At 44.1% G+C, this 26,912-nt stretch overlaps 1 protein-coding gene across 1 annotated transcript in view; it reads right to left on the bottom strand.

The window, feature by feature from the left end:
• The window catches only part of PATJ (PATJ crumbs cell polarity complex component), a gene marked incomplete at its 5' end in the record, with an annotated part of 149,132 nt that overhangs the window by 47,684 nt on the left and 74,536 nt on the right, over window positions 1–26,912 (bottom strand). The window contains 2 exons of the mRNA XM_082484225.1: window positions 4,003–4,094; window positions 13,171–13,367. Coding sequence (XP_082340351.1) covers window positions 4,003–4,094; window positions 13,171–13,367 — 289 coding nt within the window. The remainder of the gene's footprint in view (window positions 1–4,002; window positions 4,095–13,170; window positions 13,368–26,912) is intronic.

Below are 26,912 nucleotides of genomic sequence, written 5' to 3'. Positions count from 1 at the left end.
ATAAACTGGATTTCCTGCTACAGATGTAAAATCTAATTATATTGTTTTATTACGCATCTTGAAAGGAGGGACTTATAACGCATGAACAAAAACCACAGTGGATATAAAACCCGTTCTGTTTTGGGAACTAGGGCACAAGTCCCTTTCTCAGATTACTACCCGGCTAATTCCTGTTGTTGGAGACCCTCATCAAGAATTTCAAAAGGCAACTAAGACCTTGACGTGCCCTATTGCCACTGACTTCCACTAGCGCTTCCGTAGCAAAACTCCTTTATACGCCTTGGAAAGCTGCAGTTAAATTATTATTTATTTCTGATATTCAGAAATCAAAAAGATAACCCGTATTTGGTAGAGTAGCTGGGAAGTTAATGCAGCAGCTGTAAGACTTTGAGGTCAGATGAAACGTGACTGGCCTCTAATCAAAGGAAGCACCGGGACCGCGCCGTTTCATCTCAGGAAAATCTTGCTGCGTTTGGGCAATTGGTTGGTTTGTTTGACAAAGCGGGTGAGCAGGTTAAACGCCTTCAAATTTGTTACTGTAGAAAGCTACAAAGCACAAGATGCACTGAATCGAAAAAAAAAAAAAAAAAAGAAGAAAAAAAAAGTAAAGTGACACTATAACTGCAAATCTTTTAGATGCTATTACAAGCTCGTGTAATTAATGACACCACTGGGAAACAGTGCTGTGTTAAGACCTATATTTTGGCACCTGGCCAAAATCAACTGTTTTAAATAATCATCATCAACTTAATTGAGGAAAAGACGCTTATAAACCCGGGCGAGAAACCTTCAAGTGTAAGGGGACGTCTGTGATTCTCACAGCGCTTACTGCGCTATGTCTCATCAGCAAAAATTGCAGGAAAGGGTGGGAATGCAATTGCACCGCTACCTGGGGATAAAAAAAGAAGCGTGAACAGATTTTTATAGCGCAGACGGTTAAGTTAGGATTCTAGTAAAAAGTCAAAAAGGCTGAGGACACCTTCTATTCTTTATTTTTTCCTAGAAAAAATAAACGTGGGTGCAACAAAATCCAAGTTATTTAATGACAGCTGTTGCCGTTCTCACAGAAAAGCCTTTCTGTGCCCAGGAATTTCTGGGCTTCTTTTGTACCTGATTAAAGAGTTTCTGGAAACATCCCCCCTGCCCTGCACACGAACCAAACCAGCAGAAATAGGAAAAGCTTGATGCCGTTTCCTGCTTCAAAGCGAAAAGCAGCGTGCTTATCGCTGAGCCCCCTTCATCTGAGGGAAATGAGGCCTCAGGATATCAGAGAGGGCACTTTTTCATAACAGCCCGAGAGTCCCACCAGTTTTGCGTTTACGCCCCCGGTCAGCTCAGTCAGGCACGCAGGGGCTTTTCAGGCTGCAGAATGATGTGCTTCTGGAAAGCTATAACCTACTCAGGCCTTCCACTGGGGAAATCAGAATATTAATATCTTCACGCACACGAAGACCAAATCAGTTTCTCTCATAACTCCGGCGGTACGTGTTATTTTGCTACGGTGAGCTGTGGCCTCTTCTTACTGTGCGCTTCAGGATGTGTTTCGGCTACGTTATGCTACGGGTCTCCTACCTTTAAGTTGCACGGTTAACAGCGCTCCGGAGGAAGAAAGCAGTATTTCTGTTGCAACAGGCTCCTCCTCGGTTTCAAAGCATAACAAATGTAACGGTATCCTGCTCTTTCCGCACCATTAGAGCCCAGAGGAACGTGTCTGAAATCAGCCAAGCAGCAAACCTACCAGGAGAGCCGAGTCTGCTACGCTCCGCGCTTTGTTCTCAGCTGGAAAAGCTATTGCACACGCACGTACGAGAGATGGATGGAGATTCACGATGCCCGTTGCTGCTCTTATTTACTCCAGCTGGCACCACAATGCATTTAGTAGTGGCATTTCAATACCCTCATTTCATATTACAGTTTTAAAATAAGATGATAAAGCAAGCAAAAACGTTTTCTCGCGAACTGCACCACGGACAGGGCTTCTGGGACCGGCACCGTCTTTTGGTTCGTGTTTTCAGTCAATCACATCCATTGGTTTTGTAGTCTAAAGTGTAGGAACGGGTAACACCAAGATAGGACGGGCTCACGGAATACAGGTTGCACGAGAAAAGAAAATTACTCTTGTTTCTCCTCAAAATTCACCTTTAAGAGAGACAGTCTATTTTGGCTTTGCTAAAATCTTGAAACGCCCCTCTTACAATGAGAAGTCGACCATACACCAAAAAAAAGGCGACATTAGTTTTCTCCCCGCGTTAGAGCCAGTGCTCCAGTTACTAACGACTTTCTCTCAGTGGGAGAATTTCTTTTCATTGCTGTTCGAACGGCTGCGCAGGTCAAGCGAACAGACCCATCGGTTGTCGGCATACTCCAACGCAAGGCCAAAAGCAGCAACAAGATATGTGCTCTTGGGAAGTGCGAAGACATAAGTTTACAACCTCAGCAGCACCATTTAAAAATGGAAGCTGTTTCTTTTTTTTTAAAGCTCTAGAGACGAGATTTATGCAGTGGTCTTTCCAATATCTACTAATTATGATCATTAAGACAACTTTTTGCCTTGAAATCCACTTTTAGGCAATCTGAAACGGGGAACTATGGCTAAGAACATACATGGCCTTTAAGACTTAAACACGACACAAAATACGCACCGAGGAGTTCCAATCCATGGGCGACGCGAGCTAACACGTGCGCTGCAGCCAGCTGCGGTGCTCGGGGCGGGTTGCAAAGAAGCCCGCGCTCTCCGTGCTGCCCGACAGCACGAAACCCAGCCCCGAGTTTTGGTTTCATAAGTTGTGGTTCCACCTCTGGAGCGTCCAACCAGACACATTTTCCACATGCAATTAAGTAATGGTGAGCGAGCTGTTGTACATGACGTTTAATTTTCAATGGCTGGGGAAAGTAACACGGGAGCTGCAGGCAAGATCATTAATCTCCTCCAGAGCCTCTGTGCTGCCAAGTGCAGCAACTCATTCTTCACCGCGCTAATGCTGCTCTTCCATCATTTCCGTGTACGCTGTACCAGAGCCGTGCCAGTAAATGTACACATTTGTATGCATTCACACACAGATTATTACATTGTTCACAGGTAAGCTGTGTATGAGCGAAGAATATAAACCAATATCAAGTATGATGTATACGTAGGCAAGAGCACATTATACAATGACATGGGGACAAGAGCCCAACAGAAGTCACAGCTGGAATAGATGCATTTATGAAATTCCAACATATTAAAGCACATATGAGTTCTGGGAAAGAGGCAGCTTCTTCCCAGACCTCCTGCCAGGGTCATAACAATTCCTGAACCTCAGAGTGAATGCACGGACATGTCCTTAAGTCACATACAAAGAGGAAAAATTATCACGCTTGGAGTAAAAGAAAAGACGCCCACATGCAACTCTTACGCAGATGAAAGGTTGTTTTAGCACATTCCCTCCTACCGAAGCCATCCCAGTGCTCCTCATCAAACTCAAGTTCCCCCTCTGCACAAATAAGTCCAGCTCCCTTTTTAAGTTCTTTCGATGCCCGCACAAAGCTGTCCTGCACACGTCCACCCAGCCCATGCTGCGTGTACTCCGTCCACACTTGCCTGCTCCTCTCACAGCAGCTCCCTCTCCAGCCCCACACCTCTGCACCGTTTCCACTCCCTTGCGGCAGCCTGGGCGAAGCGAGCTGCCCACCCCGTCTTCGTGCTGGCAGAACCGGCCTAAAGCGCTTTAGTAAGTTGTGGGAGAGGAAGCTCTTACAATGGTGCTCTCAAGCCCAAGAGGGACAGCTGAAGTCTTCAGCAGATGCCCCTAAAATAGGCATTCAATTACGACAGATTTTTTTCTTTTGTTACATTATTAAGCAGAACTCTTCAACTGTTTCGAGAAGAATAGTCAAGGAAAAGGCTTCTTGCGCTTCAAAGAGAACTGAGCAATTCAGCATTTTCAAAACAGGCTAAATATGGAAAAATGTAATCTAATGTACTAAAGTGCAAACAAATGTTTTGATGAGAGAGGTTCTTACCGTATGAAAACTAGCTTGACCTTTGATGGGGCAGTCTTAATGATTGCAGAAGCATTCTGATGACTTCTTCCATACAATATCTGATTGTTTATCTGTTAAAATAAAATGAAGATTTTCAGGTAAGTGGAGAAGTATGCTTTGTTGTAATTTATACCACCAAGACTTCCAAATTCATTGTGGAAGAAAGAGATGACTCAAAGAAAATGTGGTCCGCAAAATATAAATCGCATAACTTTTGAGGTTCTTACAGACCGGAATGCCAACCGATATACCTGTGTTGTAGAGAGAGAAATACCAGAGCCGAGGCACTAAGAGGCCCTTTCAGGCACAGCTGTGCTGCAGAAAGACATCATACGATAAGCACATAGGAGGGGACGGGCACTGCCCAGCTCGGCCTCGGACTGCCCAAGGCTGTCGCCCCTTCCCTCAGCCAACTACCAGCGGAGGATGGAGTGTAGTCTACAACTCAGCACCAACAACTTAAACGTTTCTCATCAGCTTTCTTATCATTCCCTTTGAAAGGATAAATCCCAATTTGATGTTAAGAACATCCTCCTTCTCATACTGATTCCATGATGGACCACAGAATTGCAGCCTTAGAACAGATTTTTAAATATTCCCTTTTCCACATCTTAGACTCTGATTTATCAAAGAAAAAATACAAAGAAAACATTACAAGTTTTATTCTAGACCAATATAAAATAGGAACCAATGCAGAGGTAATTTAGTCTTATTAGTAAGCCACAAATGAGAGACATCTTTTACTGGTTTTCACAGATCCATAGAATGGATTTTAAGCATTGTTCCCAGATTTTTGGAAAACAACTTGATCTGAGAAGAATCATATAGATATGACAACAGCACAGATTTTGAGACAGACACTCCTATACCTACAGGCAACTGGCCTTTTAGGACAACTTGCTGTTAAGATTGTGCTGACTCCTCAGTTCTGCTGAAGGAAAGGGAACTGATAGCTACGGAGACAAAGGACAATTTAAGGACACTTTTGCTGTGATGGATCAAACACCTAAGCACAGCAACAGTTACCAAGTACTATTTTGGACACCCTTGCTGCACGCAGGTAAGCGCTGTGGTTTTCAGAGGGAAATAGCTTAGCTTTAATGCAGTATGTGCTTCAGGACGTTTCTTTCTGTAGGAGCTAGAAGCCTTCTCCCAGTTTGAGGAAAAGAAGATGCTTACTGTCTCCCGGTGCCAGGCTCAGCAAATGGGACTCCAACAAGGACAACAGCGTCTCTGAGATGAATAGAGTAGCTACTTCCAAGCCAACCAAAAGCGTACTCACTATCATACCACAAAAATAACCTGAAGTGTAAACACTGGAATATTTAAAGCATGTAATTCATTTCACAGGCAGGGCTTGAGCTTAACACCTTACTCCACCTCAGCCTGCCCATGGCGCCCCGGGTTTCTTGGGCTTCAGCTCCCCTTCCTTAACACCTCCCATCTCAGAGGGATCCTAAGAGGATGCTCACCTTTCAGCTCAGGCATTGCACAAACCGCAAACACGAAGATCATATGCAGAACATAAGGTAGATACGAATACCACATTAAATTTAAAGCAAGTAAAAGCTGAGCTGAGTATGATAGGAAAAAAAAAAGACTACGTCAAGGAGATTAACAAAACCCTCGAGCAGTCTCTTAGTTGCTCCCTGATGATTCTCAGATTTAAAACTACGCTGAAGCGAACACTCAGCGAGGTGGCGAAGGACAGCACCGTCCCCCGAGCGCAGGGAGCAGGACGGCCAGGGCTGGCTTCCTTCAGCTTCGGCACTTCAGACTGGAATAAGCATCACGATAACAAAGTTCTGTGGAAGGACAATTCCTTACCTACACCTGAATATGTGTGAAAGACGTGAACGTGGAAACTAATTCAAAAGCTACATTTAACATCTTTTATTTTGTCCAAAAAAAGAAGGCAAAACTTTAAAGATGAAGAAAAAGAAATAGAAATGAATAGTATGTGGTCACGATGTGAGCTCAGGTTCACGGGTCAGCCTGTCTTGCTGTCTAAGCAAGTGTCAGAGCCTTCCAAGCGTGCAGAATAATCTACTATTTAACTCTGTGAAAATTCTCACTCCGAGCATCTTGATTAGATTAATGCACCTCTCTGGAGCTGGAGTGTTCATACACCCTTCCAAAGCGAGTAGCCAGCTTTGGTTCAAAACTGCATTTTTTTTTCTTCCGCTATTCTTTCACAACATAATATTTACATTCCCATTCGATATACCAATGCTGTGTAAACCAGTAATGATAATGGAGCCCAGGAACAATTCACTAATGATTACAGAAGGACTTTTTGTTACTGAAAATGTTTGCGTTGGATTTTAGTTTTGTGTTCTTAGAAGATTTTTTCATCCAAACAAGAGTAACGAACGGGGCAAGCCTGGCAGCCTTGCGCCATACAGGCTCTTTGGGCAACTTCACAGTACTCCCATCTTATTTTCAATGGGTCAAACCAACACGCCAGTTCATCAATTAAGCAAGGACAATGATAAAACCCCCAACACTTGCTTATTCGTGAAGTTTGAAGTGCAAAGCGTTTAGCTACCAAGTTGCTCACTGGACAAAGAGAACCAAGAAAGGCCCACAAGAGTCTGAGCCGCCAGAAATGAGCAGCACGGAGGGGCCCGCACCCCCCCAGCCTTCGTCAGGGTTTAGTGTGCTGCTGTCTGCAACTGCCGTGGTCGCAAAGACAGGGCGAGAAGCAACATACTAGGTCATCATTTGTTAATCAAAGAGAAATTTAAAAATCCAACGGGAAAAATTAGTTGCCTCCTGGTTTCAAGCTGGACTTGAAACCTTCAGCAAGTTTGTTGACTTAACTTCTCTAAGCTCAAAAATAAATCAGTCACTGGGCATACTGTATGCTTTACAAATGGTTTGGATTTATTTAAATTACCATCAATTTTTCTAAACAGCAGACTTCTTAGATTAAAATTTATGGTCGTTACTCCGGCTAAATTAATCCTATTCACTAGATGTATCAAATAGTCCAAAATTTAATTAGCTGTGAGCTGGGTCTGTAAGTTATAATTATTTAATTACACCAAAATGAAAGGATAATCAACGTAATATATCTCCACAAGGTTTTGGACTGTCCCACATAGTTATTACAGTCAGTATAAATTTTTCTTTTTTTCTTTTTTTTTAAAAAAAAGGTCACTTTCTTCGGCAAAGTAGTAAATTAATGTTCTGTTAGCTTCATATACCACAGTGATGAGCAAAGCACAAAAGCCTACTTAAATAAAACCGAAAAAGAGAACATCTAGGATTTCATAAGCAACACCGTTTTAAAGCTTTCAAATCAAATAAAGTAACACGTCAGATTAACCAAACAGCACTCTGGGAATCAAAATCTCTAAATCTGTGCTTTCCTTTTTTTCATTAGCAATTAGAAAAGAAAAAGAAAACTTTGAGTAAGCAAAAGAAACCAACTGATCTGAATCAAACTCAACTCTTCCTTAAATGTCTCTTTACATAACTTCTTGGAAAGACGGGAGAGAACAGAGAAAGATAAAAACACGCTACAGGTAAGAGGTCGGGTCAACACACTGAAGTTCAATCTTTAATATAACCCTACACTGCTTTATGGCAGATTTTATCACATATCCCAAATGTACTGTTGCCTTCACCTACCAAAGTGTTGGTTTACAGTTTCATACACTAAAGTAGCAGAAAGTACAAACTCGCTGAAATCTGAACTCTTAAATTAAGAGGAAAAAAATTTAAAGGATTATTTGCTTCTCAAACTTTAATTTGCAGAAGAGAAACATTAGATATGGATATTAAAAAAAAAAGAGCACTGTTTTTACTATGTGGCAGTAATGGAAAGCCATAAAATTAGTATCATCTGATTTTTATGAAAATCAAGTTAAATGATACCCCAAAGCTAGTAAAAGAACTGGCATAGCTTTCTCTAATAATTATTTCTGGTTACCGAGGCATTCGGTTCCTTCTAACCACAGGAATTGTAGCATTTCAAGATACAACCAGGCTCTCTGAAACAATGGGAAAAGTTTCATAAACTTTTTGATCGGTCAAATTACATAGACTGAAACCCTCGATACACTGAAACCCCCAGTACACCAAACCGCCAAACAATAAAGCAAGAGGAAATAAAAATTAATTAATCAGCACGTGAATTCTTCACACCAAATTTCTTTCCCAGCACACGATCAAACATGTGCATCATCTAAATTGATCAATAGAGCATAAACTCCATAAAACCAGAAAATCTCCTGCCCGGTGTAGCAGTTTGGCTTTGCCGCCGGCGCGGCAGCAGCTGAGCCCTGCGGTTCCCCTCCTAGCGAGCGCGCAAAGAGAGACGGGACGACAGAAAACTGCAGATTGCTTCTGCCTTTGTGAATAACCGGCTTTCTGACCGCAGCTTTACCTTATTTGCAGCTTTAAAAATCACCACCCAACACTACCCTTAATTGGGAACCTGCACACAAAGTACATGAAAAAAGTACTTGCGTCCTCCTCCGAAAAGACCAAAAGGACACTGTCCCTCAACGCTACCGTCAGTAAATGAATCTGAGAACAAGAACAGAAGCGATGACTATTTTGTTTAAATAAGAATTTTAAAAAAATACCACCATTGGAATTGATTGCTCGAGACGATTCTTCTCATGTGAAAACCTCACTGGCTCTCTACGTTCAGGTTACTGCCCCCCTTGAAGGTTAGAGCCCTTGCCTAATTCAAGGTAACTGTCTTGAAAGAGTAAAAAAAAAAATAACAACCCTACAACAAATAAACTGGGAATAAAACACCAGTCCCCGTATTCTAAACCAGAAGCGGCACTGTGAATTTGGCTGGGTACTAAAATACTGATGTATCTATTTTATCATAGAATCATAGAATCATAGAATCAGTGAGGTTGGAAGGGACCTTTAAGACCATCAAGTCCAACCGTTAACCTGCCCCGATAAAAACACCACCACTCCTAAACCATGTCCCTAAGCACCTCATCTACCCTTTTCTTAAACACCTTCGGGGATGGTGAATCCACCACCTCTCTGGGCAGCCTATTCCAATGTTTAATAACCCTTTCAGTGAAAAAATGCTTCCTAATATCCAATCTAAACCTGCCCTGACATAACTTGAACCCGTTTCCTCTTGTCCTATCACTTGTCACCAGGGCATAACACATTCATCTAAGCCTCTTGAAGTAAAACCGCAATAAAACCACATTTAGCCCCAAAGCCCTCCGGCTTTGAGATATGATGGAAATGGCACAAAAAAGAAGAAAAAAATTGCCTCTCGTGCAGCAGTCCAGAAGGGACAAGAGGGAAACTTGAACACTGGTTCTGGACTGCGCAGACCAGGCTTTCACTCTTTCCAGAAGTGCCGGGGCCTCCTACAGCAAAACATCCAAACAAGCGGTTTCCTTCCACCTCCTGCCCCGTTTTCAGCCAGATAAGCAGAGACCGGGAGATGGAAAATCCCAACATGGGTAATTCAGCGTCAGAGGGCTCTGTACAGTTTGGTTTATTAATAGAACGCGGTTGACTCTCTTATGGAGAGATGATAATAATAATAATAATAATAATAATACCAACAGGGTGGATTGTTCCGTGTGACTCAACCCCCCCAGAAGGCCAGAGCCGTGCAGAGCTCACGAGCAGCAGGGCCTGACGGCGCAGGTACAGCCCCACGTGAAGGCGCTGCGGGCCACGCTGGGCACAATCAGCCGCAGGACTAAGCCCAAACTAATAAGATACGAAGCAGTGCAGACACCTGCACTAAAACAGCACGAGTGCAAGGCAGGAGCACCACAGATGGTTTCTCCGCTTGGAAAAAGAACGGAAAAGCAGAACTTGTGTCACGTAGAAAATATAGTCTTTTGCACAGGGAGCAAGTTCTGACCCAAGTAATTTTCCTCCACGTGCGAAAGTAGGATGAGAGAACCTTCTCCCTCAAAAAGCAGTTTTCTCCAGCAACACACCCATCCAAAATACATGCAAGATGTATTAAAAAAAATAACGATTACATACAATTTTTTGTTATGTGACCTGCATTTCACTCAAGCTGACTCACAAGTCACTGCCAAGCTGGACTGACTTTCAAAGCCAGCCGGGACCATGCCCCCAAAAGACTACTGTCATTTGCAGGAGGTAAAAGTGCGACCATGTTTCATTAATTCAATGACAAAAGATTTCATGAACAAGGAGCTGCGGCAGTCTGGCAGCACCCCACATCCTTCAATTGAATCCAATCAAACTCCAGTTCAAAAGAAAAATGAAGAGGTAATATCTATCTATAGCTGTACATATATCTCCATCCCATTACCTTTACCCCCATCAGCAGCCGCGGGGAATAATGTGCACACACTGCAGTGGCGTCCACTGTCTAATGGAGCCCCACTAACCAACCGGATTCACCGGGGCGCCCCAAGACTGCGCAGAAATGCCAGAGGCTTCCTCAGATGCGAATCCCTTCTCTTGCCGATACGCTCGAGTATTCAAAATTGACGTGTAATCAAAGATGCAGATGTGAATATACTTAAAACGTGCAGTTAGACGAGGGATGAGGGTGGTCTATTTGCTGATGAACAGATGACAACACTGGGGAAAACGACCGCAAATGCTTATGAATGAAGTGGCTACAAAGTCCAATAGCTTTTTTTCCTACAGAATAACCAAATATTTGCCCAGTGGGCAGCGGCCAGTAACAGTCTGCAATGACAGCGATTTAGTACCTACATGCAGTGAAGCACTACCCAAAGGAAGAGAAGTTGCTTCATCAGTAAAGATTGTCCACCAGGTCTGTGAATGAGGGAAGGGTACCACGGGAGAGATAAAACGCTTCCGCGATCGACAACCGTACTCGCAGTCTTTAATCTTATGTCTTTAACTGGAGAAAAGCAAACAACCCGGATTCTGTCGTTTCCTCACGCCTGAACACTTGAGTTTGCCATTAATGCTCTTTTAACGTATTTTGGTGTAAAAGACACTGCAAGTAAAGCCATTTGACCACCCCGACCTCTGCATCACTGGCACGGAAGTAGCATGAATTCATCTCGGAGATAGTCAAAAGCCACCTGGATGCAGTCCTGGGCAACTGGCTCGAGGTGGCCCTGCTTGAGCAAGGGGGGTTGGACCAGATGACCTCCGGAGGTGCCTTCCAGGCTCAGCCACTCTGTGATATTCCTACCTCGATGACCCGTATACTCCTTGGGCATGAGGATTCCTAACAGTTACTGAAATAACCTAGTTATTGAAGCTAATGGCTGTTGAAAAAGACCTGCCAGCGTAAATGCCCATTAGTTCCATTTCCACGCTATTCGCATAACACTTTCAATGCTTTTAAAAGACAAAAAAACAGAGCTGTGAATAATTGACCACCGGTGCGAACAGGAGATGTCTGTCCATGACTAATGCACAACCCATTCCTTTGTAACAGAAGATGTTTTGACACTGGATACATTCTCACTGGGGACAAAACTGAGATCACCACATCCTTTCATATAAGTAATCACACTTCAGCCCACTGGTGACACACCTTTAATTTGATTGCAAAGGTAAACAAGAGAGGTAGTTACTAAAGTCTCTTTGAACATCAGTTTATTTGAAGTTGGGCATTTTTAGGACGGTGAACGTCACTTTCCTTCCCCTGAAGAAAAAAAAATCATTTCATCTCCAGCTTGACAGGGAGAGGAATTAGGGCAACACCACCACTTTGGAAAATGCTACTCATAACGTGGCTCACGCATGCAAATCCCAAGCCTTGAGATATATGTGACTAACCACAGATGGTGCATCTTTCAAGTACTGTTAGCAATACTTAACAGTAGATCGAATAAACACCCCAAGGAATAACTCGTGAGATATAAGAAAACTTCAGTGGATCCTTCTTTTGGGGAACGTATTGATACAAAAGGCTCTCTCTACCTTTCCTCTACCAGGAACTACCTGGTCTACGATACGCACAGAGGAAAACAGTACCATGAGTCCTTTTAACTGGTGTACACCCAAAATTCACTAATTTAAATTTTTTTTTTTTTTTTACTATTAGAATTTGGTGCCAGGGACAGGAAGAACATAAATTTGAAGGAGAAAGTAATTTTCCTACCCTTCTCCATTACGCTATGGACCTTCGTACCATTTATCACACTTTAAAAGAAAATAATAAACTTCAGATGGTTTTATTATTATAGCAAAACAAGTCTTTCTTGTGCTACGTGTATTGAAAACCCATAATTACAGAACTGTTAGACAATGACAAACGCTTAGACAATTCTGAGTACTCCCGAAGTACCCCCAGGCAGTCAAATTGCTCTTTCTCAAGTCAAGAAACATAAGAAAATAGGTGGTTGTCTGATGGCACAGAGAGTTGCTGAAAGATCAGAAAACCACCGCCCACGGAGATCAGTAGGTCAGCATACACCTGCTCTTCAGTGAAAGCTTCTCTCTAAAGGAGAGATCCCCAGGGATTGCCGATTTTTTTAAACTGCTGAAGCAATCATGACGTGGGGAACCACTGCAGGTACTGCAGCAAAGTGTCATTTTGCAACAGCTAAAATCAAATAAGTGTAGAAAACCTGCGTTTTCAATCTGAAGGTGAAGCAAGGAGATAGGAGAAAGAGTGAAGACAAAATACTCCACTTGCTAACGAGCTCTGTTGCATTGTGGGTGAACTTGTGCCAGACACGACTAAAGAAAATAAGTATTTTAAGTTACAACAGAACAAAACAGATTACAGCACGAAATTTATTTTCAGGATAGGGAATATCCCTGTCATCTGTAAAAACACATATGGTAACTTTGAGGGGGTTTGGTTTTGTTTTGTTTTTTTTAATGCAAGGTGTGAATTTCCCCATGAAACCACATATGCACCACAAGGACAGATTTACTGTCCCCTTCCTGCCTTTCAACAGTCCCTCCCTAAGCGTAGCTCGTGAAAATGCTGAGAGCACAGACTTCACTGACACGACATTAGTTTTCACAGGCCAATGATTTTTGTTTCACTGAAAACACATTTACCTGCCAAAGGCCAAGTTCGCAGTTGGCATAAATCAGCGCAGCTCCTTGCCTCAGCCACCCAATTCCATTTGCAGGCTTTATTTAAGGTTCAAATGATAGCTTCGCATATGCCTCTCCCTCCCTCCATATGAACCCTGCTTAGTAGTCAAAGGAAACACTTACCTCCAGAAGTTCATCGCCAATATGCATCCTTCCATCTCGTCCTGCAGGTCCATCTGGGTTGATACCAACTACAAAGATGCTCATACGAGAGCGGTCCTTGTTGCCAGCAAGGCTCAGTCCGAGCCCATTTTTGTCTTTCTCAAGCTCAATAATATGCAACTCTCCCGGAAGATCTGCATATCGTTGCCTGATTTTTTCTAGAAAGATCAAACATGAAATGAGTTACAACATAAAATAACTTTTGTGCAGATGTTCAAGAAGACATACCGATGTGCTGGAAATTAATGGCTCCTCAGCATTTAGTCTTTGTTACCAGAGGTCTTTCCAGTAGACTCTGAAATACCATTTGCTGAGCCTAGATCACCCGCACAGCAAAATGCAGCATCAGCTGCAAATAATATTCACATTAGAACTGCACTATTTTAATTATTTGTAGGACAGGCTGGTTCTAAACCAAAAATTTTCTGAAAGGAGGGTAAACAGGGGAATTCCAGAGGCACCCTCAATCTTACCTTACAAAACCTATCAATTTCAGGAAAGTCAAAGTTAAAGCTGGTTAATTAACCACTGTGGGAAGCTGAAATGCTGACGCTGCAAACATACTGCAAACTCACATCTCAAGGTAGAATCTTTCACTTTTGCTTCTTTCTGGTGACTCGGGAATATGCTTACCGTGCTCTGCTTAACATGATGTGCTACTGTGCGGATGATTACTCAAAGCAGATGTCAGTGACAATGTATATGATTGATTACGTTTTTAAATGCAGCCTCACTCGATATTAAGGTAGCTATTTGTCTTTCATCTGCATTTCAACCATTTCTGTGACAGAGCGCAATCTACTTACGACGTTATTTGGAGCACGCTGCGTGCCTGTGGATGCTGACAGTTTAATCTGAGTATCTTTTCACCACCGGCATACAAACATCTATAACTATTGCATGCGAGGGTCAATCACAGCAAGGGCGATTTTTTTTCCTGACTGATTGTGCTTTGCAGATTTTAAAGCCAGCTTCATAACACCACCTGCATCCAACGCTTCAGCTGGGCCACACATTGGAAAAAGCAAATCAAAGTAGTTTGTTGTGGCAGGATGTCACCTTTAGTACAGAGCCCAAGGTGAACGAAACTGCTGCGTTATGCATTAAGAAGAGAAATAAGAGATATTATGTGTTCAACTATATCCCTGAGTCAGCAGTTGTAGCTAGATCAATATTAGCTATTACCATTCTACCGGGGAAGGGTATTTTAATAGTATAATTTAACCACTGTAGTGAATGTTCCCATGACAACAAGGAAGAGGGGAAAGAGCTGGAGAAGGCGAGAGGGAAGCAACTAAAAATGAATAAAAACTGCTGAGAAGAGAGACAATGAAGTAGAGGTGTTCCTTCCACAGCCCCCGCGCAGGCGGCCAGGGGGATTTAGCCAAACTTGGGTCCCCCCCAGAGGCTCTCCTCTCCGAGGGTCCTTCTTCAGCACTTCTACCAGCTGCAGCCCCTCGTGCTTCGGCAGAGACCGCTGGGACAGGCGGAGCAGTCTCCCATCTCCAATCCCAGATGCACCCAAGAGCATTACCTAAACTCAGAGCAACACAGACAAGAACCAGCTCTCCCCGTCGCTGTATTTACAGGTTGGCATTTTCCTGCTGCGCTGAAAAGCCCCAGGCGCCTAAAGCCTGAGCCTAAAATCCTGGGGGCGTATATTAAGGGTGAGATGTTATCCTCAGAAAGCTGTAAAGCCCTGCAGAGGTCTGCACAAAATCAGAATATCATAAAAAATTAGAAACCTCACTTGTTACTATCAATTATATGCCAAAAATTCATATAACGGCATTAAATGGTAATCCATGTAGCTGCACAGTTCTTTAATATATTTCTTAACTAATGGGGTCAAAATGTAATTAGAGGTGTGATTTGCTACTTGAATTTGGAAAGTGGTTTTTTTCTGCTTAGCATGCAGGATACCTCCTGCCGAAAAACAGCAAGCGAGGAAAGGTCTCGAAAATGGTGCTTCTGGAATAGAGCAGATACACGCACATAGAGCAGCCACACGTGTTTTATTCACACTGCTGAGGTTTAACATTCTTTTCCCATTAAGCGAAGTCCAGACCTGAAGAGCACTAAGGCGTTTTCTGCCCCCCACAATTAGACAAACAACTCGTTACGGCGCAGCCAGTAGCTGTAGCGTGTCCCAGCTGTAAGAATATTAAGAACGGGTCATCAGCAAAAAAGGGATTTCTTAGTGGCTGCACTTTTGTGGACAGAGCAAAGAATCAGTGCTCTGGGGGGATGCTGTTGCCTGATCATTGTTCTGCCACAGTTCCTTCCATTGCTTGTTTTACATGGAAGACACATCTCACATTCGCTAGGAGCAAAGCACGTGTCTACAAGCGCGTTTTTAGCACCGAGTACTTGGAAGCACAGAAAAGAGGTGAAGGGGCAAGGAGAACACACGCGCTTAACGTCGTACAGATGAAGCTGCACATCTTCAGAGACCGCTTCAAAACTCATTTCTTGCTTGTCGGTAAAACTCCCTGAAATTCCCCAACACGAGCCTGATGCAGGAGCTGCTCTGCAACGCTGTGCTCACGGACACATCGCTCCAGCCTCTATCTGCAGACAAGTGCCTTCTGAGACTACCAGCATGGAGTAAGTCTGTAAACTCTGCAGCATTTCCTCCTGCTGGAGCAGCCCAAAAAGTTTTCGCACGGAAAAATGTTAGCTGTTCAGAAGTACACCCATATTCCTGTTTCCTGCTGCACTGAAACTGAAAGTAAGTTTTAGCCCCCCCAAAAATTAGTAGTTAGAACAATTACAGAATCCCAGAATCCCACACTGGTGAGGGTTGGAGCTCCCCCAGTGCCACCCCCCACCAGAGCAGGGGCACCTCCAGCAGTGGCACAGGACACGTCCAGGCGGGTTTGGAATGGCTCCAGAGGGGGAGACTCCCCCCCCCCCCCCTCTGGGCAGCTGTGCCAGTGCTCTGCCGCCCCCACAGGAGAGAAGTCCCTCCTCAGGGTTAGATGGAACTTCCTATGGTCAAGTTTGTGCCCGATCCCTCTTGTCCTGTCACTGGGCACCACTGGAAAAAGACTTCCAATGCCCCTGGCACCCTCCCTTTAAGGATTTATAAGCATTAATAAGATCCCCCCTCAGTCTTCTTTTCTCCAGACTAAAAAGCCCCACGTCCCTCAGCCTTTCCTCATAAGAGAGATGCTCCAATCCCCTCATCATCTTCGTAGCCCTTTCCTGGACCGTCTCCAGCAGTTCCCTGTCCTTCTTGAACTGGGGAGCCCAGAACTGGACACAGTACTGCTGATGTGGCCTCACCAGGGCAGAGTAGAGGGGGAGGACATTGCCTAGGATGAGACAGAGCCCCACGAAAGTTTATGGTCTGCCTGTACTGGGCCAGGACTGGAAACCCGGTGAGCTGATGCCCAGCTCAGCGCTCCAACTGCCACTAATCCCCCACCGTAGGAAAAATTCTTCAGGTAAAGAAAAATCTATCTGGGCAAAAACCAGAGGCCAACTCAAGGGGTCATCAAGTTGTTTATTTGTTAAGAGTACTTTTTTTTAAGGGTTTTCCCCACTGCATGTCTTTGAGAAAATCCACACTCACAACAGAAGGAAACCGGCTCCAAGACAGACCCACCGCTGGCCGAGGCCGAGACCATCAGCAACAGCGATAGCGCCTCTGTGATAACGTATTTAAGAAGGGGGAAAAAAAACCCTGTGCAATTGCAGCCAGAGAGAGGAGTGAGAATATGTGAGAGCAACAACTCTGCAGCCACCAAGGTCAGTGAAGGAGATGGAGGAGGTGCTCCAGGTGCCGGAGCAGAGATTCCCCTGCAGCCCGTGGTGAAGACCATGGTGAGGCAGGCTGTCCCCTCACAGGTTAACGGTGGAGCAGATATCCACCTGCAGCCCGTGGAGGACCCCACGCCAGAGCAGGTGGATGCCCAAAGGAGGCTGTGACCCCGTGAAGAGCCACGGAGAGAGGACCCCACGCTGGAGCAGGTTTGCTGGCAGGACTTGGGGGACCCATGCTGGAGCAGTCTGTTCCTGAAGGACTGCACCCCATGGAAGGGACCCACGCTGGAGCAGTTCGTGAGGAACTGTAGCCTGTGGGAGGACTCACGTTGGAGCAGTTCGCGGAGAACTGTCTCCCATGGGAGGGACCCCACACTGGAGCAGGGCAAGAGTGTGAGGAGTCCTCCCCTTGAAGAGGAAGAAACAGCAGAGACTACATGTGATGAACTGACTGCAACCCACTCGGGGAGGAGGTGGAGAAATCGGGAGTGAAGTTGAGCCCAGGAAGGAGGGAGTGGTGGGGGGAAGGTGTTTCAAGATTTGTTTTTAGTTCTCACTGTCCAGCTCTGATTTTGATTGGTAATAAATTAAATTAATTTTCCCCGAGTTGAGTCTGTTTTGCCCGTGACGGTAATTGGCGAGTGATCTCTCCCAGTTCTGATCTCGACCAATGAGCCTATCGTTGTATTTTCTCTCCCCTGTCCAGTTGAGGAGGGGAAGAGAGAGAGTGGCTTTGGTGGGCACCGGGCGGACAGCCAGGATCAACCCACCACAAGAGGAAACAACGAAGATGCTACGTGCCGAGCGCCGTTTCCAGTCCGTTACCAAATGCTGCCGGAGAAGACGCCAAGCGTGTGTGTGCTCGTCCCTGTGCGCAGGGACAAGCAGAGATACCCCTGCTTTCAAAATCAAGCCTCCCTGAGCAGGGCATGCCGTCTCCTCCCTGAACAACAGAAGGTTCTGGCTCTCGCAAGCCCCACCTCCTGCAATTAAACACTTCCAAGGGCTGTCCTCACCAGCCAGCCTTGCCGTGTAAATGATAACGCGCTATTCCCAGCGGTGTCGTTGCGTTACTCATCCAATCTGCATACAAATATCCTTTGGGCATCCAGCTGACTTCCTATAACATTGTGATCGTATTCTCAGTTTGCCTCTTAATAAGAATCTCATAAGATTATTTTAAACAAGTATTTACTGCTTAAACAAACGTGCATCTAAGGCATCTTCTTTTTAATGCCTTTTTCAGCTGGTTTTTTCTCCCCTCCAGCTGGTATCACTTTTCAGTTCTCTGCCTAGCATTGGGGAGCCAGTTAGCATCTGCTTTTGCAAAGAATTCCATTATCTGCCTTCATTACCAGATACTTTACACAAGGCAATTGTAATTCTGTTGTCGCTGCATTACACATGGGACACGGCATTTCTTGTTTTGGCACTACATGGAGTTGTTTCCACATTCGGTGACAATATGCCTATCACAACTTCTGCAAACGCATCTCGCCAACGACATTTAACTAGCTGAGGTTGTATCCAGTTTCTTTTAAAAATACTATACAGATGTAACGTAAACTAAAAGCACAAGTATATGCCTTAGCGATCACTCCTGCAATAATATTTCCCGGTTATATTAGCAGACAATTACATTTCAAAGAGAAACCCTGGAAATGGAAGACAACTGCTTTCAAACAATATACTATTATGCTGCTGCATATGTTTCCCTGCTTCGGCCGCTATTCCTATTATATTAAACAGAGAGATAAAAGAAATAAATGGAGACAATATGGTCAGGATATTGAAGTTTGCATGATCTAGTATTGCAACAAATACACAATTTATCTGCACGGCAAAACCAGACACCACTTCTCAGGAAGGAAAAAGGCTCTTTAAATTACAAATATATAAAAAGCACTTGCAAAAGGCGGAGGGACCTGTTTCCCAAACCCGCTGAAATCTCCAGTTAAATGAGCTGAAAGGGAAGAGGTGTTTCTTTTGAAAATGATGTCTCTGCGTGATGCAAATTAGAGTCCATCTAAGAAAGGTAAAAAGAGGAAAGAAAAGGCTCTGGATGACTCAGCTAGGTGATTGGTTTTAGTACCAAATGCTCAGTATTAAAACTGTCAAGGCAAAATACAGAGAAAAGAAAGAGGGGAAAAACCACCACAAAGAGAGAGATGACAGATGATATTTGTATGTAGAAGGTGATACTGAGGATTTTACATCCCTCTTGCGTGACCGCAGATAACTATTAGCAACATACGCTGGCTTTTGCAGACTTTACAGTGGTCTCATTTATCAGCCTGCGTTCATTTTAATGGCTTCAGCTACCATTTTTATCACATAGCGCATAACATGGTTACAGTCAGCCTTTTCTGAGATTACTCTGCTCAGACAGCACTGCTGCAGCACCACAACCACTGTTTTTCATTTAGTAATGATAGATATCAGAATGCAGCCAGCATCCACTACACAGAGCCACCCTTGCATATCAAACAACTAATTCCCTTCTTGATTTCACTATAAACATTAAAAAAAAAAAAAAAAAGTAGGAAGTCCCTGGAAAGCTAACCCTAGAGCTGTGAGGGCAGCATGTCTAATTTACTGATTACAATTTACAAGAACCTAAATAAGCATATTGAAGGGACCATAATTGAACAAATGGGGTTTAGAATTCTCCCACTACTAATAATATAATAAGCTTATTGTTTTAATCTTCCCACTAGCCCTCTATTCAGCTCCAAGGAGGCAGACAGTTCTTCAAACCTTATCTCAAAAGCGATGCACTTGTCTGTTTTCATCAGCTTTAAACTGAAAAATAGAGAGAAGAGAATTTCTGTAATGCTTTCTAAAATTCCATAAAATCATTCCGATTCTTCTCTCAGTGATCAGCACGCATGAGAAAAACAGGACAGTTGTATTCAAAACCGGCAAATCTAAATGGAAGGGCCAGAGATCGTGTTAAGACCGGTCCCCCTCCCTCGGGCGGTGAGAGGAGAGGAGAGTCTGCCGGGGCGCGCATCTTTCTCAGTGCTGTTATTTCCAAACCTGTGGGCAGGGAGCATCCCTGCAGTGGGACGGGCCAGCTACCGATTCCCCATCTGATCCAGAAACTCAGCATCCCCTACAATCTCCCTTTGACAGCCACACCATCCCTTTGGCAACGCTTTGCTTCACGTACACCATTTGGAAGTCATTTACCAAAACCGAAGTGGTGATTTTCAGAGAAAAATAAACCACAGCATTTCTATTATTCTTTAGCACACTTCAATTAATGCTCCCACCCCACCCCAAGCCCAAGTCTGTCTTACACAAGGAAGAAAAATAAACCCCAAAGAGCTCCATGGCTGTATCTCTCCCCTTCCTCCCCAAAACACTGTGAGCCAAAATACTGTAACATTACTTTGAAGTACACGAGGGAGAGAGCACGCACAAGGTGCCACGCAGACAAAGCCTTCTCCAGATGAACAGCCAAAGCGTGGGCTTTCACACTCTCACAAAGACAACTCGCTCAAGGGATAAACAAGCGTGCAATTAACTCTCCTGAGCCAATATTCTTACCCTAACTTGAAGACTGCCTCTTTTCTTCTCTCTGCGCGTGAAGGATCTGGGCTATTATTTGAGGTCTCCAAGTTTCTTCTCTTCTAACCGCTGCCTTCAGCTCAGGCTCCCATTCCGTTCTGCTCCTCTCACACCATGCAAAGGCGTGCAGCAGCTTTGCAGCTCACACAAGAAAACTTTCCGTCTCCTCCAACGCTTTCCTTAAATCCCACTTGTCCCTCACATCACACTTTCTACGGCGGAAGGTAAAAGTTTCTGCTAGTGACTTTTAACTAATCCAGGAAGAAGGGTATAATGAGAGTCTCCACGATCCACTTCAAGTACCATTTCATTTTGTTCCTGTGAGCAGGTGACATTTAGAAACGGTTATCATTAATTTTTTCTTCCTACAATCAAGGAATCGTCACACTCGAAGACAACAGTGGAGAGAAGAGCGACATTTAGCCCTGGCTGAGAAAGCAGGGTAACCGCAGCCTGTAACACCAGGGAGCATCTCCAACGCTTGCACCGTCTCACGTCAACAATTTGAACAAATGGAGCTCTTGCCAAATTTTTTTTCCTTATTTCAGGCCCAAAGCTTCACTCTAAAGCTGCAGTTTCCTGACACAACATTTCAGTTCTCTGAGGAAGTGATATTGTATGTTTTTCTTTTTTAATTAAACGACAAGGACACGATAAGTCTATTCACACCAATGTTTATCTGAGATCTTTAACGCTTTTAAAAGGAGATTTAGTGAAAGTGTGGTAAGCAGAGCACCCCGATGCCAATAATGGCTGATTATAAGGGAAACTGCCCTCCCTGCACACAACGCTTCCGCTCATTTGCCTTTCAAACGACGCATTAACCCTCGTGCAAGCACTTGGGTTTCCTCAGAAGCGACCTCCTCTGGGTGCTGTGATCTCGCAATCAGTCACCCCAGTGGGGCACTGGCGCTGAGCTCAGAGTGCCTCCGCACCCGCCGACAGCTCTGCAGCCTTACGGGCTTTGGAGGAAAGGACTGGCAGAAGCCCCCCCTGTGTTTCTTGCCCGCTGCCACGGGACTGACGGACTGGCTGTTTCCTCTAGATAGCAGACACACAAACCAGGCTGGCTGTTGGAGCATCGTACCGCCACTAGTTGATTAAATACAGACAAATAGCAACAAAGATGTTTTTCTTTGGATAAAATCTTCTATGAGGATGCAAATAGTTATATGTAAAAATATATCACACCACGGTTCACGTTTTGGCCCACAAAAGGCCCAACTGAATACCTTTTGAATCACAGAATCATAGAATTGTCTAGGTTGGAAGAGACCCTTGGGATCATCGAGTCCAACCATCTACCCTACTCTACAAAGTTCTCCCCTACACCATATTCTCCCCCCCCCCCTCTAAACATCTCTTAAACACATCCAGGGATGGTGACTCAACCACCTCCCTGGGCAGTCTATTCCAATGTCCGACCACTCTTTCTGTGAAAAATTCTTTCCTAATGTTCAGTCTAAATCTACCCTGGTGGAGCTTGAAGCCATTCCCTCTTGTTCTGTCATTAATTACCCGTGAGAAGAGACCAGCACCAACCTCTTTACAGTGTCCTTTCAAATAGTTGTGGAGAGTTATGAGGTCTCCCCTCAGCCTTCTCCTCCTCAAACTAAACAGTCCCAGCTCCTTCAACCACTCTTCATAGGATTTGTTTGCTAGGCCCTTCACCAGCTTCATTGCCCTCCTCTGCACTCGCTCCAGCACCTCGATCTCTCTTGTATTGAGGTGCCCTAACTAATTTGAACTAAGTATATCCTTAAAATATGGGGTAGCCTCAAAAGACAGCTGCTGTAGACCCCCTTTTTAAGCCGTTGAAAAGATAACTGAGAAAAATCCCATAAAAAATACTCTACGGTATAACACTGGAGTATATTATATCGTACCATGGAGTTTAAGTCATCTAAGGCCAAAACACTGCAGTCTTCAGAGCTTCCCGGCCCACTCGGTGGTGACGGCACCGAGCAGCCCGGAGATCAGGCTCAGTTGTCCCAGCCGCCAGGCTCACGCGTGCTGCACCTCCCCAGCGGAACGCAGCCTTGCTCCTGCCCCGCTGAGGCTTGCCTAACATAGTTCTGCGGGAAGCTCGAATACGTCAACAGTATAAGAACGTTAGAAAATACTCATTTCCATCTGCAAAGTCTGAAGGAAATTCGAAATGGCCCAAAACACACATTGGTTGCTCTTGTGGCCTGCCGCACGGCAGCCGTCACCTGGCTTCGACGTGGCCACCAAGTGTCAGTGACCTGTAAGGATGCACGACGTGCACGCACAAAATAAGATTCCCAGATGCTGTGACAGACGAGGTTTTAATGACCCGTTTTACAAGGCAGTTTTGGAAAAATCTCACAATTGGGATAGAAATTTCTCTTCTAAGCTACTCTTTCGTGTAGGAGCAGGTTTTCTGGTTTGCTCCTGCTCACGTTGCTCTGCTAGGATCTATAATCCGTTCCTGACGTTTGTATTTGAAAGCTGCTCGTTCATTTGATGGAAGAGCAAGTACGTCTGAGACCGAACAAAGAATCTTGGGGAACTCTAATCCATTGCTTTTCTGCTTGGTCTCACCACGAACAAATGAATATTGTGAACATTTAAATTCTTCCTCCCTTGACAGTAATACAGTGTAACTTGATCTGACAGTGTTTCATCTTTAAATAATGATGTTCCCACAAAGCAACTGGCACAGTCATTATCTTGGAATCTTTCTGCACCGAGTCTAATTAAAGAGAATGGCATCAGACTGTTGTCAAAACCTGAAAATTTGTTACCTAACGAAGGCTTTTATGGGCCCGAGCATCAACTTTCCCAGGGATAAGGGACTGTAAGAAGCAGCACGGAGGACAGGTCACAGAAGCCAAGGTGACGAGACATTTCTCGCACAGCGATTTGTTCTTAACCTGCGATGGGAGCCAGAACCTCCTCCATCTAGAGGCGGATAGATGAGAAAACAGGGAAACTTTTGGAAACTTTTTGACAGGCAAACACAACCGGTACTGATGAGCCCAAAGATCTAAAGAAAACTCTTAAAGGAAGGTCTCCAGGGGAATTGCCACCATTTGTGAACAGCAGACAAAAAACTTCAAAGCTTCAAAAAAACCCCCCAAAGTCGTTGCACTAAGAAGCCAGAAAAATAAAAGAGACTAAGGGCTGTGAAAGAGCAGGTGAAGAGGAGCAAGTGATACTGTGCAGCTGGGATAAGAGATGGCGGAGAGGAGATGGCAGGAAGAGCCTCCCAACCTAACGTGACCTCTCGCTTTGCCACACAGCACAGCCTCGCAACGCAACAAAGCTTTGTAAAATCAGTGTGACTTGACAGGGACTAAATTAAATTTTTGGATTAAAAAACCCCGCCACAGTAGTTTAAGTGTGTTTGTACAGCAATTTTAAAATATGCTGTGACAGCGGTTAGAAAAGATTCAAGTTGGATGAGTCATCTGGGACTGTAAAGCCCAAGAAAATACCCACAGAGCTCTGTCAGAAAACACAGCGCAAGTCTTGACAGTGAGAAGAACCAGGGAAGACAGATCACGATCAGCTACTTTAGTTACCATATAATGCAATGGTGATCTTAATGATAAATTTTAATCCTGTTTAATATTTTTAGCTTTTAGTTATTTTGCTAAAGACTGATTGTAACTAGTTGGTCACTATAAAAATACATTCATCTGCAAAAAAAGATTGTATTTATATTGTATGCTCCTTCTTTAGGCCAACTAATGGGGATAAAATACTATACACGTATTTAAGGAAATATAAAATTTACTATATGTCTGTTGAAATGCTCAAGATTTATCTCATGTCAGATATTGTGAACAACATTTCTTCTATACTATATATATGTTTTCCTAACCATATATACTGTTTGTATTTGGACCGAAATTAGAACGCAATTAAAATAAAAGCAACGGCTTTGTATTAAAAATATTGCATACAAATATGCCAATGTGATTAATATAAGAAAAATGTTTTTATTGAAATGTTTTCATTTAAAACTGGAATATTAAACAAAAGCATTGTTATTCTCACAGTAGATAAGGGAGGTTCTGTGGTGATCAAAAACATTTTTAAACAGTCTCATTTCCACTTTGTCCAAGATTTCCTTTTGTCTGTCTTGGGGCCTTCACGAACACCTAGTTAACGATAAACGCTGTGCGTTGACCTCAGAGGAGGTTCTGCCATCACACCGTGGCCACAAACACTTCCATAATTTTCCAACTGACAACTCTCAACTTCACACTCCTAGTTTTTATTCACAGACCAGAAAAGAAAAACATCCTTTTTCAGCTCCTAACAAGTTGTTCAAGTTTGATAAGCTATTTTCATTCCCACTGCATTAGTTGAATAAGCTGTAGAGAGAATAGGTCTTTGTTTCAGGCCGCTGAAGAAAAAGTCAAAAGCTGGATTTTTACTACGGTCAGTTCTGGGTCCAGATTTCTTTCAGGTCTCTGGGTGCACACATACTTTTCCTGAATAGTTTTTTCATTTAAATTATGCTAATAGGTTGGAGTCTGCTCAGACCACTACGTGGATTGCCATTTAGAACTTACAATGCATGTTAAAAGCAGAAAGTGTTTGATTTAAATGAAGTGCAAATCCAATTTAACTAAAAAAGCCGATTAATATTAAAAAAGATGCATATCCAGCTTTTAGAGGACATAAGGTGATAGTGGGTACTCAACTTGTAGACAGAACAAGCAGAACGAACCATCCCCACCAACACTGGTTAGTATTGTTTATCTCCTCAATTTTCAAAATTTAGGCAGCTATTCAGAATCAGTATCTGTTAGGTTCACACCTGGTTCGTCTTTCATCAAACTGATTACAGTTCCTCTAACACTCACAAGGTATCTGATGACTTTTTAGGGTCCTCTGTGCTTTTGCACGGGGCACTGAAACCATGCTCTGTCATCCCCCAGAGCTGCCGAGAGGTCCGTCAGCCACTTGAAGACAATCCCTGCACTGCGTTTGGTGCGCTACAGATCCGCCTCATCACTGCACACTTCTGGATATGAAGCCAAGAAACGAAATATTAGATAAGAAGAACAAGGCCAGCCTACCCCATACCTCCCTGCACCATGCAATGCCCCTACAGAGCCAAGAAATTTCAAAAGAATAGGTCTCAGTTTGTTCTAGGTCCTGGTTTTTTGAGCTATCAACTTGCACTCAAGTAATTTTGAAGCTTTTTACAGAATCAAGCAATGCTTAGAGCTTTGCTTGTTTAAGTGTAAACCGGAGTTTCCCAATGTCATGACTCACCTTTAATTGCCGAGGTAAAATGAAAATGAAAAATGACTGCAACACCTGGCAATGCTGCAGAATGCCAATTTCTGTGCCTTAGAACAAAACACATACATACCTATAATTTCACTTTAAAGCCTCTTCTGTTAATAAAAAGCCAATAATAATCATTCTTCTATGTCTTTCCATATCTTCAGCTACGACGTCTATATTCCATTTATGATGGCTAATGTAATCATCATAGTATTACATGTAAAACAGGTACACAAGCTAACGGTATACCCACCACTGGGCGACTGTGGGCTTCCAGTCGAAGAGACACCTGCAACTCAGAAGACAAAGACCTACCCCACATCTCTGAACGAGGTTTCTCATACACAGCTCGCCTCTCCCATGATGAAGAGAGTACTACTGGCAACCCCTGGTAACATTAACCCACAGGATCCCTTTCCCAAGCCAGGCGCTCAGCCACAAGACTCAGCCAAGAGCGCGTGCCGGTGCGTTGCTGCGCTCCTATCTTTAGTGTTCCCCTTCCGTTTCAGGGGGAGCAAACTGCAGCTCCCCTTTAGGTGCTCTGCTTTCTCGTCAGCCCGGTCCAGCTGGCACAGCATTGTGCAGAGCAGTGTTTGCACAGCCCACCCCGTCTCAGCACTTGCTTCGCACGCAGCCTGTACACTTCATGGCTGAGGTGGCACCTTAGCTCAAGCTGTGTCCCAAAGAGAAGACCTTTTCCAGCCTTACGGAGGAGAGGATGAAAGAAAGGGACTCCCAGCACAGCACTCTGATTTTCGAGCATGGGTTTAACCCATGAGAAGTCCCGTGCGAAGTGGAGCTGAAGGAGGACATCCTCCCTCCCTCCTCTCTTCAAGCCAGCTCTCGTGCTCCTCAGACTCCTCTGAGAGCCTGTGCAGGTCACCAACCCACCAAACCCCATTCCTCTTAATGGCGGAGCAGTTTGCTGCCGAGTGAGTTAAACAGGCTGAGGAAGGGAAGAGCAACAAGTACCGTAAACAACCGGGGAAGGTGGGAGGGGAGAGAGGGAAATGGTGCTCCCCCTTTCAGCTCGCAGTTAAGATGGTCTCATATTGTGGAGCTTCAGCCTGAGAGACAGCAGAACATTAGAG

This window comes from Vanellus vanellus (assembly GCF_965231255.1).
Source record: "Vanellus vanellus genome assembly, chromosome: 5".
NCBI lineage: Eukaryota > Metazoa > Chordata > Aves > Charadriiformes > Charadriidae > Vanellus > Vanellus vanellus.
Note: the sequence above shows the minus strand (reverse complement) of the source record. Positions and strands in the feature narration are given on the sequence as shown.